Here is a 20547-nt window from a genome sequence, read left to right as displayed (position 1 = left end):
CAGCTAACGTCACCTAATTGTCCCTCTCCTCACAAAAAGTGCTACAGGTAGTGCTTTTTCCATGCAAAAATGCAAACGTTATGTGTGAACAGCCCCGTCCGTACACAGCAGATTACCCCTGCTCCGTCATTACATAGTAATAGATATTCGAAATTAACTGCTTAACATAGCCAAACTTGGGTAGTAATCGGGTACAGCGAGTACCCGATTACTCGTTCATAATAGAAGGAGAGTACTCGAGTATTTAAATTGGTTAAAATGCCGATCCCTAACCTAGTTAAAATCGCCCAAATCCCGTTTCGCCATGCATAAATGATTTGGCACATCTCTAATCTGCGCTTGTGCCCATTGTTGTGATGTTATGCTCCCCCGTGAGTATTGCATCCTCACTATATTTTGGGGCTGTTTTAACAAAAACAGGGAGGTCACGTCTACCCAAACAATTATATCATTTTTAAACAGTTATGTATCTGTATAAATCATTACAATTATGCTCCCGTGAGGTGGGGATGCTTTTTTTTGCTGCTGGGCGGGGGTGCAAAACTCGGCATAACACCTGGGCAAATGCGCAAGGCGGACTGTTATCTTGCCTGCGTTAAGGAATGTGCGAACAGGTGCAAAAGCGTAAATAGGGGATATTGCCTGTACCAAGATAGGGCCCTTAGAGTCCCTCACTGTATTCCAGTCCTGCCTCAAGACCCATCTCTTCTCCTCTGCCTTTAAGTTCCCCCTGCCATATCCCTGTGTGTCTGTGTCGTGTTTGTCCATTGTCTGTTGCACCTTCGTCACCCCACCCTTTTAGTGTTTAGTGTAAAGCACCTTTGAGTCCTTGAAAAGCGCTATATAAATAAATCCCTATTATAAGATGATTTTGGTCAATAATGATGTCACTGATGATGTCATAGACATGAAAAACAGACAGAACCCACTTACTAAATTTTGTGTGTGTGTGTGTGTGTGTGTGTGTGTGTGTGTGTGTGTGTGTGTGTGTGTGTGTATATATATATATATATATATATATATTCCCCCATTACTTACCTGAGCGGCTGTTAGATGAACTCGGTATCTTCATTAAAACCATCTTGGTCACCTCCTCAGTGTCTTTGGTGTAGGTGTGGAACATAAGATCTACCGTGTCAATCTTGTCTGCCTTCTCCAGTTGACCCCAAGGGATGGCTCGGAAACCTTCCAAGTTGTTCCCGTCAGACAGGAACCACTTGAACCTCTTGAACTCTTCCTGTCCCAAACCATCCAGTGTCTCCAAGAGCTTCGGTGTATCTGTCGCCATTGTTGCTCCCTGGTAGAATCACAGGAAATATTCAACTCTAAGAACAATCTAATAATTCTGTAATGTCTGTCTGTATGTCTGTCTTTTGTATATCTCAAGAACAGTTCCTCCGATCGGCTTCGAACACGGGGGTGCGCTTACGGGGGGGACCTGATGGAGTGCAGTGCCAAATGTTGTGCAATTTGGACACGTGCATAATCATAGCGTCGCAACACCAAAAGTGGTTTATCTCGAGAACCATTTGTCCAATTGACTTCGAACTTGGCCGGTGCGCTGCGTATGACCCGAGAAATTGCAGTGTTGAATTCCGTGCAATTTAACCAATCAGAAGATGGCTAACATTTCTCGAGAACAGGTTCATCCAGTTGACTTCAAAATGGGGGGGGGGGGGGGGGGGGGCTGCTGGGAACCCGAGAAAGTGCAGTGTCATAGTAATTAGTGTGCTTGCTGTAAGCAAAGCACACTCTTTGTCTCCCCCAGTGATTCCCAAAGTGTGCGCTGCAGCCCTGGAGGCCGTGGAGGTACTGCAGGTGGCTTGCAAGTAGTCACTGCCTATAAAGGTCCTTACACATCGGGAGCGTTTTTTTCGTGCGGTTAATTCGCACGTCAATAATATTTTCCGAACCTATATCAGTCAATGCAACCGTGTATACCAACGACGAAGTTTCGCTGAGCGTTATTGCGGTGTTTATTTTTTCGAACCACTGTCGATTTTTCCGAAATTCGCTTCCGACGTGTGCACATCTGTGACCCCACCGTGGTGATTGACAGGTGGGTCAAAACTCGCATCACAATTTCGTGCCATATATTCGCATCGCTCTTGATGTGTAAGGACCTTAAGACCGGATTTTCCCCCTCAAAATACGTCTGAAAAAGATGCACCGGTATGATATTTGTGGTCTAGACAGGGGTGGACTGGGATCATAATTCAGGCTGGGCATTAGATACCAAGCAGGCCAGGCCGATACGGTCCGACGCGCGTGCCGGCGTACGAAGGGCGGCGACAAAAATTTGGGCCGTTTGAAGCTCGAATTGGGGCGTTTGAAGCCCAATTTGGGCCGTTTGAAGCCAGATTTGGGCCATTTGAAGCCCGATTTGGGCCGTTTGAAGCCCAATTTGGGCCAAGTCCAATTTTACAATGAGATGCACCCACTTTAACCCTGAATAAAGTAATAAAACCACTAGTAAACCAGTAGGCGGCGCCTGGCCTGCTGTTCAGTGAGTGGCCTGGCCTGGCCTGATTTTTTTTTTTTTTTTTTTGCAGGCCAGGCCAGGCCACCGGGCATTTGCCCGACGTGCCCGATTATGCAGTCCGCCCCTGGGTCTAGACTTTAACATGTAAATATAGCCGCAAGTTACTAGCTGCTTAAAAAAACAAGGCTAGGTGTCGGAACCAAACATTATGGCCAGCGTGATAAAGCGTATGAGCCTGTTTTAGCAGGCAGCGGCGTTGTTAATGTGGAGGGCTCTTGGTGACGTTCAAAGTCCTGATGATGTCATAGCCATTGTGACATCATTCGTGATGTCATCAGTGACATCTTTATTGAGAAAACTCATCTATGACATCACTGATGATGTCATAGACACTGATTATGTCATATCATATCATATCATCAGTGATGTCACTCGAGGAATTGTGGTTTTTGGTTACACTCGAGCAAATGTGACATCACTGATGATGTCATAGACAATGTGATTTCATTAAGATGATTTTGGTCAATAATTATGTCATAAGAGCAATTGCAAATGCATTCAACACACAGACACACAACTGCCCAAGTGACATCAGAATCAGAATCAGAATCAGATATCATTTATTCGCCATTATGTTATGTAACATATAGGAACTTGTTTTGGCATTAAGGTGCATTAATCTTTTTTCACTTAAGAGCACAGTAACGCCACAGCAGCCATGGGCGGCGCCGTCTTGCATTGAACAGAGCATCTAAATGAAATGGATGAAATACACTCAATTCACATTATTACTAGTTTGAAAAGTAATAAGGCACACTTCAATATTATACAATACATATACATTTGTTGTAAATTTGTTGTCACTTCCAGGTGACCTCTTAGGTGACTACATCTTAGGTGACGACAGCACAACTACCTGATGACATTACAGTCGAGCAATTGCATGTCACAGGCCCACTAATATGCCCGACCGCGGATTCACCAGCCGTGCCTCCATGTTCTGCCACAGGCCCACTAATATGCCCGACCGCGGATTCACCAGCCGTGCCTCCATGAACGTGATGCGACACTTTGGCGCCAGAAGAGCCACATGCCGCATTGGTGGAAAGAGTCACCCCGTGCTGTGGACACGCTTGTTTGTGTCCACTATACTTTTACTTGTGGCTATACTTTTACTCTTAAAAATAATAATTAATACTAATTAATTAATTAAAATATACAGGGGTTAAAGCAAAATAAAATCTTTTGACTGAAAAATTTTCGAGGCCTATTTTAGCTATTTCGGGCTTTCTAGAGTGTCCGCTTTTTCCCTACCGTGCCGTCGCTTCACATGGGTTTTCATGTAAAAAATGGCAGACAGTGTGTACATCACACTCATTTCACTCTTAAGTTCCCAAACATCCAGTAGGCCTAATGATGCATGAATTGTGTTCTGGGCTGATGTTATAAGGTTCCACGTAGGTATGCCAACAGAGACATGTGAAAATTACTGGTTATAATAAATCACAATTAATATATAGATGTTTTTTATCGAGTCAAACAAGTAGGTTAAGGGATCAGTATAACAATTATAACTAACAGTAGCCACAGGAACTACAACAACATTGTCAAACATATGTCCCAACTAAGGAGGTTCTCTTCCACCAGTCACACAGCTCTGCTCCACCCAAACTCTCACCCCTCCTGTCCCACTGAGCTGATGGTCTGGTAGCCGACCGTTATGAAAACACACCAATTAATACTGTCAGACAACACCTAGCATGCCTAGGCTAACCACCTAACGCTAGTGTTACAGTTCAGCATCAAGTGAAGAGGAAACATCCCACTGCACACGGTTACATCTAAAACATCCCTCAGAATGACATAACTATCATGGAGTCAGGTAACAGATGAAATCAACATATTGTTATCAACTAACTCAGAGACTAGCAGTAGCTGACACATCTAATGCTAACCAGAAAGTTAGTAACCAACTAGTTACTGCGCTAGCAACAGTTGTTTGTTAATGTTATCATGTTGCGTTACAGATAGGTGCCTATAGCTCATTCAATAACGTTAGCGTTGACGCTAGTGAAACTCCACTAGACGTTTTCTCTCCATCAAATAACGTTATTCTGCTGACATGCATCTTTATGGTGGAAATGACAATTAGTGACATGTGGTCGTGGAAAAAGCGTCAACCCCCCGCGCTGTCAGGGGGGGAAATACACCGAAAATAATAACGTTAACGTTACTGCAGCAAACGTTTGAGCGTGTGTGTTAGCAAGTTTTACCTGTCCGTGTCCAATAAAAGACAACTCCGCATCGCGCATTTTTTCAAAGTTCCTCCACCTTTGCAGTAATAAATTAACTCCAATTCTCACAATAACAAACTTCTTCAGTCCAATGCTGTCATGGATAATTTAACATTAGGAACTAACGCTGTCTGAGAGGCAGATCGGCAACAGTGTTTTGTTTAGCGTTACGGTGGCGACATGTGTGCCGACAGGCCACAGTGCCGATAGCCCACAAGCAGAACCAGCTGAGCGAGGCGGCGTGCAGCGTGTCGGTGGGGACCGGCTGGAGCTAGGGTCTCCCAGCCCCCACGCCTAAACCTAACCTCCCCCAGCGCCTAAACCTAACCTCTCCCACCCCCACGCCTAAACCTAAGGTCGGCATTGCGGGTGGTCGGCATAGCGGGTGGACCCCTAGCGTTACATGGAGTGGCTTTGCAGGGTCGCGTTCAGCGGGCCGAAAACATAGCACAACGTAGCAAAACATTTATCAGCGACATAGTGGTGCATTGAAACAGGCAAGGAAACATGACGTTCAACCTGGAAACCGTAGCAATACATTTTCAGGCTTATTGTGGCTTGAACACAACCCAGGAGAATCATTTGGACGTCCGGTCGGAATTTTTCAAAATAAAAGCTTTCATTCAAACTCAATACAATACACATTGAAAATATACAAAGGGGCTTTAATTTTGGTATTTTTCACATTTCATATCTGGCTCCAATAGACGGAAATCCGTCGTAGCGACGGAGAACTTTAATCCCTGAATATATATATATAATAAAAGTAGGGCTGTCAATCGATTAAAATATTTAATCGTGATTAATCGCATGATTGTCCATAGTTAATTGTGATTAATCGCAAATTAATAGCACAATTTTTTATCTGTTCTAAATCTACCTTAAACCGATATTTTTCAAGTTTTTAATACTCTTATCAACATGGGAGTAGACGAATATGCTTGCTTTATGCGGATATGTTTATTATTATTGGAACAATGACAAATACTGTCCAGACTATTCTTCAGAATAACCTCAAGGGTGTGCATGCTGAACCATACTGTATAGTGAAGTAGAAGCATATAGGCTACTGTAAGCTGCATAATTAGCCTACTGGTTCATCTGAAGAAAAGAGCACAGGAGCAGCAGCTGTGTGCCAGCTCTCTCCCCCTCTCTCTTTCTCTCTCGGTCTAATCGCCCTCCCTGTCTGTCTGTCTGTCTCACTCGCTCTCTCTGCCTCTCTCCCCCCCCCCGCGCTCCGTCTGTCTGTCTGTCTGTCTCTCTCTCTCTGCAACGGTCTGATCGCGCTGATGTGCCCTCTCTTTCTCTCTCTCACCCAAAATGTGGGACATTTTCTCAATTTTAAGCTGAACTTGCCAACATTATACCCATTTTCTTCCTCCTTTTCTGCTCACGGGGGTTTCTTTCTGCTTGCTATCAACGTTACTGCTTCCTGATTTCCCAAACTACGGGTCGGACCAAGGCTCAAACTTCAAAAAAAAGTGCATGCGTTAATCGCGCATTAAAAAAAATAGTGGCGTTAAAAGGAATTTGAGTTAACGCGCGATTAACGCGTTAACGCTGACAGCCCTAAATAAAAGTAATTATAATAATAGATATTCTACTTGAGTACTTTTTAATGTACACTGAGTAAATTAGTGAATTTAGATTTTTGTTTTGTACACCGCAATACACCGTACTGCCAATTTAGAGCTTAGATCGGGTCCAAAAAAACAAGCCCGACCCGAGCCCATGCACCATGTGCACGTGCACGTGCAGACCCACGGTCTGGGTCGGGTTCGAGCAGAGAATCTAACCTCTAACTAACGCAAATGCACTTTTACTTGAGTACTTTAAATAGGCTACTTTTTGGGCTGCATCCGACGGTGGTGGCCTGTTAACAGGCATTGTCCTGCCGATCCTGTCACGGATTCACAAGCCAATTTACTAGGACAAGCCCCCCACCTGCTGTGGCACAGGAGATGGCAGGCAGCAGAGCAGAAGTGAAACTTAACTCTGTGAAAGTGAAAGCAGGAGGTGCTGCTGCGAGATGATGCTTAACACGTTCACTGCCAATGGCGAGTAGACTCGTCAAAAAAAATCCAACGGTTCACTGCCAACGACAAGTTGAGACGTAAAAAAAAAAAAAAAAATTTTTTGACGGTGCTACGTGGATCAATGCCCCCCACGTCTCCTATAAATATATTAGAGCTACCAAACGTGTACAACCCATTCCACCGACCCACTAAGTGGCGACAGTGCTCTCCATTCTAGAGGAAGGCAAGCAAAAAGCAGTGTGAGGAAGCCATTCTCATGAAAATGGATGGGCGAAAACGCTTTCGTTTTCGCGCTGATTGCTGGCGGTGCGGGATTGCAAATTTGCATAATAGATTACGGGTGGAACACACTTTGAAACACGCAGCATAAATATGACCAGAATCGCAAAAGCTTCATCAAAGCTCTCAACCAAAACTCCAAGAAACGAGCGAGTCCATCCAGACTTCCTCAAAGAGCGGCCGCGCAGACAGGCACAGCAGCAGCAAAGCAGTGAGACTGGTGACGCGAGGTTACAGCAGCAGAAACGAGCTTGTGACACGGCCGCTGCAGCCAAGAAGACACACACGGAGGGAGGAGTTTGAAAGAGAGGGGTGTTTCCTGCTGTTATGGAGGAAATTACTGTTCAAAACTATTGTTTAGATGTCTGACGTCTTACTGATGCCAAAAATGAATGGTTAAAGTGACTGTTCTATCGTATTTCACAAAAAGCTGTTTATCTCAGAATAAATTTACAGACGCTGAAACCATGCTGTATTCAACTGCTAATGCTTACATAACTACTAACTCTACAAACTAACTCTTTTAGACAGAGAAAGCACACATTCTATTAGTTCTTTTGAGATATTGTGTGTTCACAAAATCCTAACAGAAACGAATCCTCGGCTCTTGAAAGATGAGCCAGAATCCTCAAAAAAACCCTCTGGCAGAACCTACCTACAGTAAAAAAAAAACGGCTGGCAGTGAATGTGTTAATGTTTACAGAGTGTAATTCGAGTAGTACAGTGGTGTAATGTAACTAAGTATAAATACTTAAGTACTGGAGTAGTTAAATGTCCATTTTACTCTCTTCTTTTCTTTTACTTTCCTGTCAACCATTTTATGTGAAGCACTTTGAATTGCCTCTGTGTATGAAATGTGCTATACCAATAAACTTGACTTGACTTGACTTGACTACTGTACTTAAGTATTTTTTCTGAGTATCTGTACTTTACTTGAGTACCGTATTTCCCCAAATAATAGCCCGGCAGCAAATACGCGCCGGGCCCCTAATAGCCGCCGGGGGTCTGACCCCATTTTGCGTATTAAACGCCGGTCCGAGTAAACGCCGGGGCCATTATTTGCATTTTCTTAAGGTAACCCCGAAATTACTACGTTGCTGACAGCACTTGAAGGCAACACCAGTGTTGGGCAATACATGAAACAGCATGGAGAAACACGTGAAAGAAAACGCTAATCGACGGAGCTCAACTTACTACGTTACCAAAAGCAATGCAGGGAAATTGATGGCATGGAAGCATTTCCACGATGTTTGGATTATGTAAAGAGTTCTGTTGACAACGGCTACCGCGGTCTTCACTTGAACTGAAGTCCCAGATGAGTTCAAGAGATAGTGGCTATTGGAAATAGACACGTCAATGGTAAGACTGAAATTGTGTTATATTTATACCGATTACTTGCGTAATGATTGTGTGTGACTATGTTTAATCAGCACCCGCCGTGGTGTGTGTAGTGTTTTTGCAAGTTGTTGTGTTTGGGATGTGGCTATGTTCAGACTGGTCATAGCCTATTTGCTGGTGTTGATAGAATTGCGTCGGTCAACGTCATCTTATTTGCAAGTGATTGTTGCAGTGCTGTGTGTGTGTGTGTGTGTGTCTGTGTGTGTGTGTGTGTGTGTGTGTGTGTGTAGGCTACAGGGTAGGTAGCCACGGCTGATTGCTGATTTTTGGTATCCTCCAATAAGGTGTGTGGGCTGACGGTGGCAGTTGATGGGAGTGAGGACCTTTGCACTAAAAAAACATGCTGGACAGGAACTGTCACCGAATAATCAGCCGATCTACTATGAATCACCTCATTCAATGGAAAGGAATTGCTTCAAAATGTCCTCATTTGATGGGGTGGAGTTGTACAATCTCTACAACCCAGTTTCTCTGGGTTGTAGAGATTACTTGCAAAACCCCATTCAATGGACAGCTCTACAACCCAGTTTCTCTGGGTTGTAGAGATTACTTGCAAAACCCCATTCAATGGATAAACCTGGGGTCTCCGAGGCCTGGGTGGGCCGCAGGACCCTGTGGAGGTCCTGGGGTCGCTTCGGGGGGTCTGCGGGCCGAACGGAAGGTCTGGGGGCCGAACGGAGGCTTCGAGACCCTCGGGGGTCGTCTCTGGAGACCCCTCCAAGCCTCTCCCATGCCCCATGCCTAATCCTAACCCAGACCCTAACCTCTCCCACCCCCATGCCTAAACCTAACCTCTCCCACCCCCATGCCTAAACCTAACCTCTCCCACCCCTAACCCTGAACCTAACCTCTCCCACCCCCCATGCCTAACCCTAACCCTAACCCACCCCCCATGCCTAAACCTAACCTCTCCCACCCCCATGCCTAAACCTAACCTCTCCCACCCCTAACCCTAACCCACCCCCCATGCCTAAACCTAACCTCTCCCACCCCTAACCCTAAACCTAACCTCTCCCACCCCCCATGCCTAAACCTAACCTCTCCCACCCCCATGCCTAAACCTAACCTCTCCCACCCCTAACCCTAACCTCTCCCATCCCCCATGCCTAAACCTAAGGACACAGGGGTCCAAGCAGACCCTCCCCATGCCTGCAGAGGTGGGCAGGGTGGTTGAGAGAAGAGCCAATGGAGAATCCTATCCATTAAATGAGGTTTTGCAAGTAATCTGTACAACCCCTGAATCCTACCCATTAAATGGGGTTTTGCAAGTAATCTCTACAACCCCAGGGAAACTGGGTTGTAGAGATTGTACAACTCCTCTCCATTCGATGGGGGCATTTGAATGCAATTCCTTTCCATTGAATGAGGTGATTCATAGTGATTCATAGTAGATCGGGTGCAGCAATGCAATTACCAGCGGCTATAAAAGTCAAGAAGAAGAAATAGACTTCCACTCAAGCCCAGGCATGTCTTTTGCTTGATTTTTTTTTGCAGCATTTACTTGTACTTTTTACTTTCAATACTTAAGTACATTTAATATCAGAAAATAACTTTTGATACTTAAGTACAGAAAATATCAAGTACTTTAAGACTTTTACTCAAGTAATATTCTAATGAGTGACTTTGACTTTTACCAAAGTCTTTTTCTGGGAAGATATCTTTACTTTTACTTAAGTATGGTTTTCGAGTACTTTATACACCACTGGAGTAGTATTTGTTAAGCCAGTTGCTGGGGTTTTGGTTATCAGAGCTGTGTGCGTCCAAGCAACCAGTAAGTTGTTTAATATTTATTGTTGTTTGGCTTGTTTAATAATTATTGTTGTTTGCCTTGGAGTGACGTTTGTATTGAGTTCTGCCATGCGGTGGACTCGTCCGCCATGTGGCTCCTCGTCAATGCTAAATTGCAGTGCCCATTCGCCATTTACTGATAGTGCCTTGATTTGACATGTATTAGTGTTTTCTTCATACTATGTGGGTGCCAACTGTTTGGGCTGTGTTGCATTGACTGTGAGTGTGAATGTGTGCAGTGCAGTGTCTGCTGTTTGCTGGGTGCTTAGCTTTGTTGGGGAGAGGGATTATATAATTTCTATGTGGTGGAGAATATGCTCAGCTGATGGCATGATGCCTTATTGTTTATTTAATTATTTATACATTGATGTTTTTATTTGCAGAATTATGTTCGAGTAATGTATATTTTGGTGTACTGTATACACATAAGGCATTTCCTGTAACAACCTAAGTATATGCAGATTGTAACTGCTACTTTCCTTTGGTTTTCCAGAACCACACATATACCAAGCAGGGATTGTTAGCCGGCAATCGCCGGCTAGCCGGGATTTGTTCCCGTGGGCCAGTAAATTAAGAGGTCGCTGGCTCAATTGGCCGGTTGGAAATGTGCGAAATAAATAAATTCCTTATATAAACTAGCCTAATATTGTGTGATCTATAGCCTAAGTGATGTTGCCAATAGGCTACAACTTAAATATAGACTTAGCCTATATATTTTTCTTTTTCCGCCCTGCTGTTATGTGGAGTGTTTGGTGAAAAAAGGTGAAAAATCTAGCAGACGCTGTCTCTTTAACTGTAGCCGGCTGCCATTCACCATCCGCACACTGTGCAGCATCAGTCCAGCAGGCGGCCGACAGCGCTTTGACGAGATCGAAATGGAAAAGCAGACATTTCTGGGCAAGTTCTTTTTTTAAACGTAATGATGGTGCAAGTCGGCTACTTCAGCCCAGGCCAGAAAAACGACAGAAAGGCGTCAAGCTCCTGCTACTCCTGAAGAAGAAGAAACAGAAGAAACACTGCGGCCGCCGCCGCCAAAGCCAAAAAAAGACAAAAGATTGAACCCAGAATGGCAGGAGAAGTTCCCATGGGTTAGACGTGAAAATGTGGATGGAAAAGATACAATTTTCTGCACCATCTGTGAAAAGGTGGGTAAGAAAAATGGCTTCACCAAAGGCTCTATCAATCTGAAAGCATCTGCACGCACCACACTGCTCATTTAACGCCACAGCAAAGCAGTGGCGTCAGTTCAGTAAAGGCCAAGGTATGGCAAGGTCGGGGGGGTTTAGCGGGGGTATAAGTTGTAAACATATTTTCTTTATTCCAGTCACTGTAAAACTAATGAACATACAACAACTTTTAGTGTCCTATTTTGGAATGAAAAAGGGGTCTGTCACCTAAAGGTGACTAGTTTGCATTCCTGGCAGTGTTAAATACTTAGCTACGTTAAGTTAAAGTGGTACTCTGCCCTACAAAGGAGAAAGGCAGTAACTCATTTTTTGTCAAAAATGAGTTAAAGACATCCTTTCTTTGTCATGTGGAAAAATATCTTGTCTCAAATGTGTTGTGTTTTGGAGAAAATAGGGGGTCGTATTTGCAGTAACTCAAAAAAGCCCTAGTGAAACCAAGGCCAATCACTGTAACTCGAGTTACTGTACTCCTCTTTTGTTTAGCTGTGCTGAAATTGAGTTACTGTCCCATGCCCTTTGTTTTGCATCACTCTATTTTTTGCACCTCAAAGTTACTGTGATTGTCATTGGTGGCAAAGGTGACAAACAAATGTTACTCATTTGAAATGTATTTGTCTTTTACTCATATCATATCAATCAATCGTATCAATCTCACTTATCTGAATTTAACTGTTTAACTATATTAAAGCATTAAAATTAAGCAATCAGTGTGATATTATTTTATTAGAATATAATTATTAGTTGCTTCAAATGTTCAAAAATATCCAAAAACAATTGAAATAATTTGATTTAAAAAGATACTTGGAATATCACAAACATACTTGCAAACAAATATGATAACAAAAGTTATTATATAATAATATTAATGTAATGAATAACAGTAAAAAGTGCAATTTCATCTTATATCATCATCAGACTAAGGATGTTATTATATTTGTCATTATACTGCTTTTTAAAACTAAAAATTAGATCAAATTTGACTTACTGCCCTTCACTTTGGTATAACCCCATGCTTTTTCGTAAGGCATGCAAAGGAGGAATACAGTAACTCCCAAATGAAGGTCAAAGGTCAAGATTTAGCTAAATATTTTTATATGGATAAATAACTTGACTAAAAAAACAAAGAATTGCCACGTATTTAATGATCTGCCTGCAACTATTTTGTCTGGAGGACAAGAAAACTTTAAAGTCATTTTTCTCAGCTCTAGTGTTGTGACGTTCGCGAACGACCCGAATCTATTGAACGGCTCTTTGGTCGGAACGACGGGAACCGAGTCGTCGTCGTTGAGAACCGTTCTTTTCCCCCCTTCGTTCTTTTTTCCTCTCCTCTCAGGTTTCTGTCAGTCACACTCACCGGACTATAGCGCTGGAGCGCGCACACAGCACACACACTCACAAACACACACACACACACACACACACACACACACACACACACACACACACACACACACACACACACACCCTGCTAAGTAAACACAAGCGGGCTCGCTGGGGACGGGAGGAGGAGGCTTGCTTGTCATGTTAAAAAGCGCACCCCGTTTACTGGCTCAAGCGGGCGGTGTCAGCACTTAAAATAACACACTACACCGCGGTGAGCATGACAAGTGCATCCTCATTTGATATGCAAAAATGGTGACGTCAACTTTGACGTGAACTTTCCGCCCCCGGGGGAAAAAAGGGGGAGGGGGGCGCGCACTACTGTTTCTGAACAAGTAGTGCGCGCCCCATAAAAAAAAAAAAAAAAGGAACGAGGAGCCGCTATTTTGAACGGCTCTCAGAAAGGAACGGAGCCATAAGATCCGGCTCCCTTCAAAGAGCCGTAATTCCCATCACTACTGCTCTTGAGATCGCTTGCTCATGTCCACCTCGTGCAGTAGGGGGAGCGCATGCGCTGTTTACTTCACTCTAGTAAAGACGCCAGTGAAGAAACAGTCTTGCACAAGAGTCAACTTATTTCCCTGTTTCACAGGTACAGTATGTGTTGGAGTAAGCTCATGAAATAGTTGCATAGTCAATGTGCATTATGTTGTTGTCACAGCCACAGGAGAGTAACTTGCATGTGTTTTTGTGATGCTTATGTTGAGTTTTAGCTGTTTGTAGAAGAATGAGGAAGCGCTCCAGTTTCTGCCACATTTAGAGTCACGTTGAGAGATGCACACTGCAAATTCAAAATGGCGCACGTTATCGACTAGCTCAGTCATGTTTGTTGTTTAAAAGCGTTTATAAAACAAATTATATTTGATAAAAGAGTGACATGTAGAGAATTAATAGTTTTATTTTTAACAGTAATTTCATTGAAACAGAATTCTTTTCTCAAGGTGAAACAATTGTAAGCATGATATTTGCATTAATAATTAAACCTGTTTAAATAATTGTATGTATGTTTTGATGGAATATTGAGCTATACTGAATACTTGATACTGAATGTATTTGTTGTATTGGAAAATGCAATGTTTATTATTTGATCACTCTAGTAAAGACGCCAGTGAAGAAACAGTCTTGCGCAAGAGTCAACTTATTTCCCTGTTTCACAGGGGGTAACATTTTACCCCATGGCTGGTACAATTTCAAATCGGCCAGCCACTTTGGCTGACAACAGGCTCGTCAACGCTTGCCCACACCGGCCATAGCTAGGTTTTGACCTATGAAAATTTTGGCCATTTGGGGCCCCTGTCAGTCAAGGGCCCTTGGAATCGTCCACACTCCCCCCCCCCCCCCCCCCCCCCCCGCTACGGCCCTGGGTGGAGGTTCCCTATAAGCCCCCTGGGCTTTTTTACCTCTCCCTGCACTAGGGCTGTCACTTTTCATTCGAAATTCGAATGCAACTTCGAATGTGGGGGGAGGGGTTCGTTTTCGAAATGTAATTTGAATGTTCGAATTTTTTTTTTTTTTTTTATTATAATTTTTTTTTTTTTTTTTTTTTTTTTTTTTTAATGAACCAAAATTAACCAACTGCTGCTTGCTGGTAATGTTAATCCCATGTCAGAAAAAGTCTCCAGATTTGTCGCGTTAGTCTCTTCTGAGAAAGATTGTCTCCAGGGTCTGAAAAGTTGTCTCGAGTTGGATGCAGCCAAGTTTGTGAGGCAGTGTTGTGACTGTGAGCGTCCAAGCTAACACGTCGGGCTGATGCCCGGTGGCCTGCAGTGGGTTGCACCAGCTGTGCGTAAGTTGAAACGTAAGCTAGTTTGAACGTAAAGTCTCACTAAGTCCGAGTTTACGCACTACTAAAAATATTTGGGTTGCACCAAGTGAAATAGTTACAACGTAGGCATAAGTTAGAACTTAAAATTTACACCTACGTCTTACTAGGTGTAAAGTCCTCCGTAAAATAGCAGTCGGCACGGATTGCAACTTGGCACCGTGGCGCATCGTTGTTTTGCGTCCGCAACGCGCTCTCCGTGATAAATTACACCCTTTGATATTTATGACTCACGCTTTTGTTTCCCACAAGCTGCAGCACTGCATACAAATTAAAATAACCGCAACAATTTAGTGAGGCAGGATGGTGGTATAGCCTACAATACTGATGAAGAGCTCACAGATAAACGTTAACAGTAATATGAACCTAAACGAACGTTAGTCAATAACGTTCTCATTTGATTAGTGTTGATGAAATATGAAAGCACTAATTTGCGGTGGGCAACATGTCCTGTTTTCACTCCACTTAAACAACTGTAAATAAACACCGTTTCCACCGTGCTTTTCACTGATTGGTCACAGATACTGTACACGTCATTGTCTGCGACACTATTTTGGTTAGTATGGACTTTAGGGTCTACTAGTTAAGATGTACCTTACGTCTCCGTGGTGCAACCAAACAAAGACACAACTTTAGTGTCAAACTAACTAGTTTGAACGTAGCAGTTAGTGTGGACTTTACACCCTAACTTAAGACAGAACTTACGTTCAGCTGGTGCAACAGGCTGCTGGACTGAATTTTTTTTTTTTTTTTTTTTTTTTAATTAACCAAAAAACTTCGAATATATTCGAACGAATTTCGGGCAATTAAAGTTCGTTCGAATTTTATTTTGGGGAAAAAGTGACAGCCCTACCCTGCACAGTATACAGTTGTCATTGCTGTGTATATTTTATTGTCTTGTTTTTTTACTGTGCGAATAAATAAACTAAACTAAACTAAATTTAAAGCATAAAATATTTTTGTTGAACTATGAAGCTTTTGCAACAACAACAAAAGTTTTTATTTTTATTTTCTTGAAAATGTTTCGCAAAGTGCCACGGACCCCTGGGGGTCCCCGGACCCCATTTGAGAACCACTGCCATAGGCTATATGATCCCTCCCAGTGCTTTACACTGAAACATACCTCCAGTGTTTATAGGTGAGTGCAGGAACATACCTGCCGCCTCAAAGACTGCACATGCTTCAGTTTAGGATCATTACATCCCAAACACTTTTAAATCCACTGGCAAATTTGCCAAACCTACGGAGCTCATTCTCTAACGAGTCGTTAGGTATAAACGCATATAGGTGGATTATGACATGAAGGGCCCCTGCAGGCCTGGAGGCATAAACGGGCCCTCATACGCACAATTAAGGTCAGCATTGACCTGCATCTCAACAGGATTTACAGCACAGCACCTAAACACTCAAGGCCAACAGTACATAACAAAATTGAATTAACCTGTATCTCAATAACATTGAGATTTACAGCGCAGGTATACACTCAATTAAAGCCAAAGGCACAATAACCCTCTAATTGTCCATAAACTTATGGAACAATTTGTCAAAAAATAAAGGGTGGGGGCTCTAAGGGATCATTTAGTCCTTGGCTCGGGCAAGATACACGGTGAAGAGGCTCTGGTTTATGGGCGCCCTGGGCTCATGGGCAGACGCCATATTCCTCCTGACAAAACCACATACTAGTCCTTAATATATATATATATATATATATTAATAATGTAATCAGCAAGCAGGCCCCTCTTAACCCCGCCTCTGGCACCGTTGATATTAAGTGAGCCAACCCGTAGCACCTCCATGAAGGAAAAGAGAAAGAGACAACAAAGAAGAAACCAGCCAGGAAGGAAACCTAAAGGTGTGCTGTGAACTCTGTCCATTTAAATCTGTAAAAGATCGGAACCATTATTCACTGCTGTGACCCATTTGTTAAGGCTGGCCCTCTTCTTAGGTGTCAGGACTGCCAAAGTACATGTCCTGCTCACATGACCAGCTGACTTCAAAAACTTTCCAGCATCTGGGAAATATGCTGACAATTTAACATTGTCAACGTCCTCCTCACCCCCAGTGTCGGATGATTCCAGTTCACTCACCTCCCCCTCCTCCTCACCCCTCTCCATCTCCATATGCTCCTCCCCCTCCTGTCCACCTACACTCACCACACTCAGCTGGCTCGCACCCTCCTGAGTTTCTGGCTGCTTATCTCCCTTCTGGTTCTTTTTACAGCTGCTCCTTACTTTTAGCCCTGGGACGTCTTTCTTATCAGCAGCCACCTCCCCCCCCCCTCCAATTATCCCAGTAACCTCCCCCCCCCTTAACTCCGGCCCTGCCGCCACAGCACCCTCTCTCTAGGACCCACAACATCCACCAAACCTGTACCCTCCTCCTCTGTAGGAGCGTCCACCTGGCTCTCCTGGCGCCCCTCTCCCCCACAGCCCCCCCACACCTGACCCGCTGAGTAGCTCCTCTCCAGCCCCACTCTGTAACTCCCCTCGCTAGCCTCCGCTGCAGGCTGCTCCCTTGGCCTAGTGGGGGCCTCCCTCTCTGCCTGTTTATGTGGGCATGCAAACCTCTTATGCCCAATGTCCCCGCACTCAAAACAACGCAACGTATCCGTACTCGCATAACCTCGCATCAAAACCTGGTCGGTGTTTTTCAAGTACATAAACACCTGTCTGCGAAAGGACAGGACATGTTTCAAACCTGGCTCCTTACACCCGAGTGAAATCATCCTGAACCCACTAGCAAACTTCCCAAAACAAGACAGCTCCTTCACTAACGCATCATTTTTGATAAACGGAGGCACATTTGACACTACTACACATGTAGCTGGCGCCGACAGCGGAGCTACCGGTACCAGCACACCCTTCACCCAAATGCCAAACTTTCTTTCTTCATAAACACCACCACTGCTTTGTTCAGTCGTGAAGCCTATCCGAGCTGTTCGCTCCGTACCTGTTCACTGACGGCTTGCAACACGTCCTCCACCGTGATCCCGCTGTCAGGTACGAGAAGCCCCCCGAACGAGACCGCTTAGACCACTTCAAACCCCAGCACCGAAGAGAAAAAGAGGGGAAGGAAAAACAAAGGGAAAGAGTGAGGATTGATTGATTGATTGATAACTTTATTGAAACAATAATAGCAGGATTGTACAAGACAACACAACAAAATATATTGCTCAAAAGGAATAAAACACAATAAAGCCCGAGGGCTTGTTTCCATTGTGGTCCTTGTGTGTGGGACAAGAGGAGTGAATCTGTATGCAGATATGAGCGCGTGTGTGCGCGGGCAAAAACAACACAAACAGATAACATTTTACACTCAAACCAAACATTCTTAAACCTTTAGTGAATGGTTATTTAGATACCTAGCAAGAATGCATCAATCAATAAATAATAAGATAGAGACCAGCTCATAGACTAAAACAGGATCCTACCTAGGGTTTAAAAACCGCGACTATTCGGGGGACATAAGAAAAGGAAAATAAAAGGTTAGGATCACATTTGGGAGCCAACCAGCCATTTTTTCAAAAGGTGAGAAGCCGAAAAAACTCTGCACACTCGCATGCACCCACCTCCCCAGCAGAGCAGAGAGAGAGAGAGAGAGAGAGAGAGAGAGAGAGAGCCAGAGAGAGAGAGAGAGAGAGAGAGAGAGAGAGAGAGAGAGCGCCAGAGAGAGAGAGAGAGAGAGAGAGAGAGAGAGAGCCAGAGAGAGAGAGAGACAGAGAGTGTGTGTGCGTGTGTGTGTGTGTGTGTGTTTGTGTGTGAGAGAGAGAGAGAGTGGGTCTGACTCAGAATCAGAATCACTTTTATTGCCACAGTATGCAAGTTACATACGAGGAATGTGTTAGTGTCTGTATGCAGCGTAGTGGTTACATCAATATACAGAGATGAGAAGTAGAAAGAGAAGGTGAGAAGGGAAATGACTGCAAAAGCGGTTTTATTCTTATGTAAATGACCACACGCATGTACACAATAGCCAATTGAAAATGATGGAGGTAAGAAGAGAGCGAGAAAAATAATTAAGAGCGCCGTTCACCCCCGCCTGTGTTAGCGACGCTCATCCTTCATGGATTTGCAAAAGGCATCATCAAAATAATGAGCTTGCTCAGTGAGCAGCGCTCTATTAGCGCATGCATGCACATACACTGGTTTACATGCAGTTAAGTTATAGCACATCAAAATGCTGCTCACTTTTAAAATGACTTTACAGGAGGTCCCGAGGTACCTACTAAATGACTTCTTACTAGTCTGAGAAACACACCAGCACGCTACACTTTAAAAGTCTGATGGGGAAAAATGGCTTCAGGTAGCCTACAGTGCAGCAGTTCACTGGAACAATAATGTGCCGAGGGAAATCAAAGCAAGTACTACTGTGACCAGTTTTAAAAGAGCCCTAAAATACTGGCTCCATAGAAATGCACTTTAAATTACTGGCTCCATAGAAATGCATTTTAAATTACTGGCTCCATGGCAATGCACTTTACATTTATTGTATAGCCTTTATATTTATTTTATTATTTTTATAAGTGATACATTGCCCTGCTGCTATTTGCTTTATCTGCTGCTATTATTTTATCTTGAGTTCCTTTAATGTAAACCACTCGCCGTACTCAGTGTTTTATGTTTATTATGCCTCGTCTTTATATGTTTTATGTGAGGACCACAATGGAAATAAGCCTTCAGGCTTTTTTGTGTTTTTATCCTCGGTGATTGATCTATTGTCTGTTCTTTTTACTAAACTAGACATAGACATCTACATCCCAAACACTTTTAAATCCACTGGCAAATTTGCCAAACCTACGGAGCTCATTCTCTAACGAGTCGTTAGGTATAAACCATATGTGGATTATGACATGAAGGGCCCCTGCAGGCCTGGAGGCATAAACGGGCCCTCATACGCACAATTAAGGTCAGAATAATAACCAAGAAGACATAGCCTACATTGACCTGCATCTCAACAGGATTTACAGCACAACACCTAAACACAGGCCTACATAACAACATTGAATTCACCTGTATCTCATAGGGATGGGCGCGAGTACTCGGGTACTCGAGCACTCGTTCATAACGTCAGTAGTCGAGTAACATTTCTGCTGTTCGGGTACTCGCCCCACTCCGCACGCCTTTAAAAATGGCCTAGAAGATCTATGCACGCATCGTCATGTGGATCTGGCAGCATGAACTGCACGGGCGTCAAGTCAGCCAGAATGTACAAGTACATCGTCCGCTTTGTTGCTTTTAAAATAAAACGCTTATTGTACCTTATTTATTTTGAGTAATGCGTTACAGCCACAGTTTCACGCCATATAACATCACAACGAGTATTTTGATACAAGGTTTGCTGCTTCATTCGTTGAAATACCTTTTCTCCTCCAACGTGCATTAATAAGCTATTTACTTTTGTTTAAGTAACATTATTTTGAAAGTTTTAACCGGAAGTTTTCCAGCTCATCCCGAAAATGGTGGCTGAAGATATGCTCCCGAAGGAGACGCAGACTTCTTCATAGCGCACGCCCGATAAAACTCATTCAAAACTTTGCAGTAAACGCTAGTTTACCGACTACACTGTCGTTTCCCATAACGGTAGTCACAAGGAATGTGGAGAAAGAATCACTTTTTGGGAGACAATCGCTTCATGGTGATCACTATTCAGCTGCAGCTCAGCAGCTGTAACGTTAATCACACTGGTCAGTTTTCACTTTTTGGCAGAACACCGGACCTTGTAATCCGTGGATTTACGTTAGTGTAACAGTGATCATAAAGTAAAATGGATGATACTGGACAATAACCTGACATTGCTGGACAAGGACAATGGACATGTAGGCTATTGGAAATGCATTCGCTTGTTTCACAACTTGTCTGCTCCAAAGCGCTAATGCCATCCA

General features: G+C 43.6%; 1 protein-coding gene across 1 annotated transcript in view; it reads right to left on the bottom strand.

The window, feature by feature from the left end:
- Positions 1–3428: 3428 nt before the first annotated feature.
- LOC310792232 (ATP-dependent 6-phosphofructokinase, platelet type-like) overlaps positions 3429–20547 on the bottom strand; it is a gene marked incomplete at its 3' end in the record, with an annotated part of 173084 nt that continues 155965 nt past the window's right edge. The window contains exon 20 of the mRNA XM_083653960.1: positions 3429–3551. Coding sequence (XP_083510086.1) covers positions 3429–3551 — 123 coding nt within the window. The remainder of the gene's footprint in view (positions 3552–20547) is intronic.

The sequence above is a fragment of the Poromitra crassiceps genome (assembly GCF_964638095.1).
Source record: "Poromitra crassiceps genome assembly, chromosome: 17".
Classification (NCBI taxonomy): domain Eukaryota; kingdom Metazoa; phylum Chordata; class Actinopteri; order Beryciformes; family Melamphaidae; genus Poromitra; species Poromitra crassiceps.
This window is presented reverse-complemented; position numbering and strand designations above follow the sequence as displayed.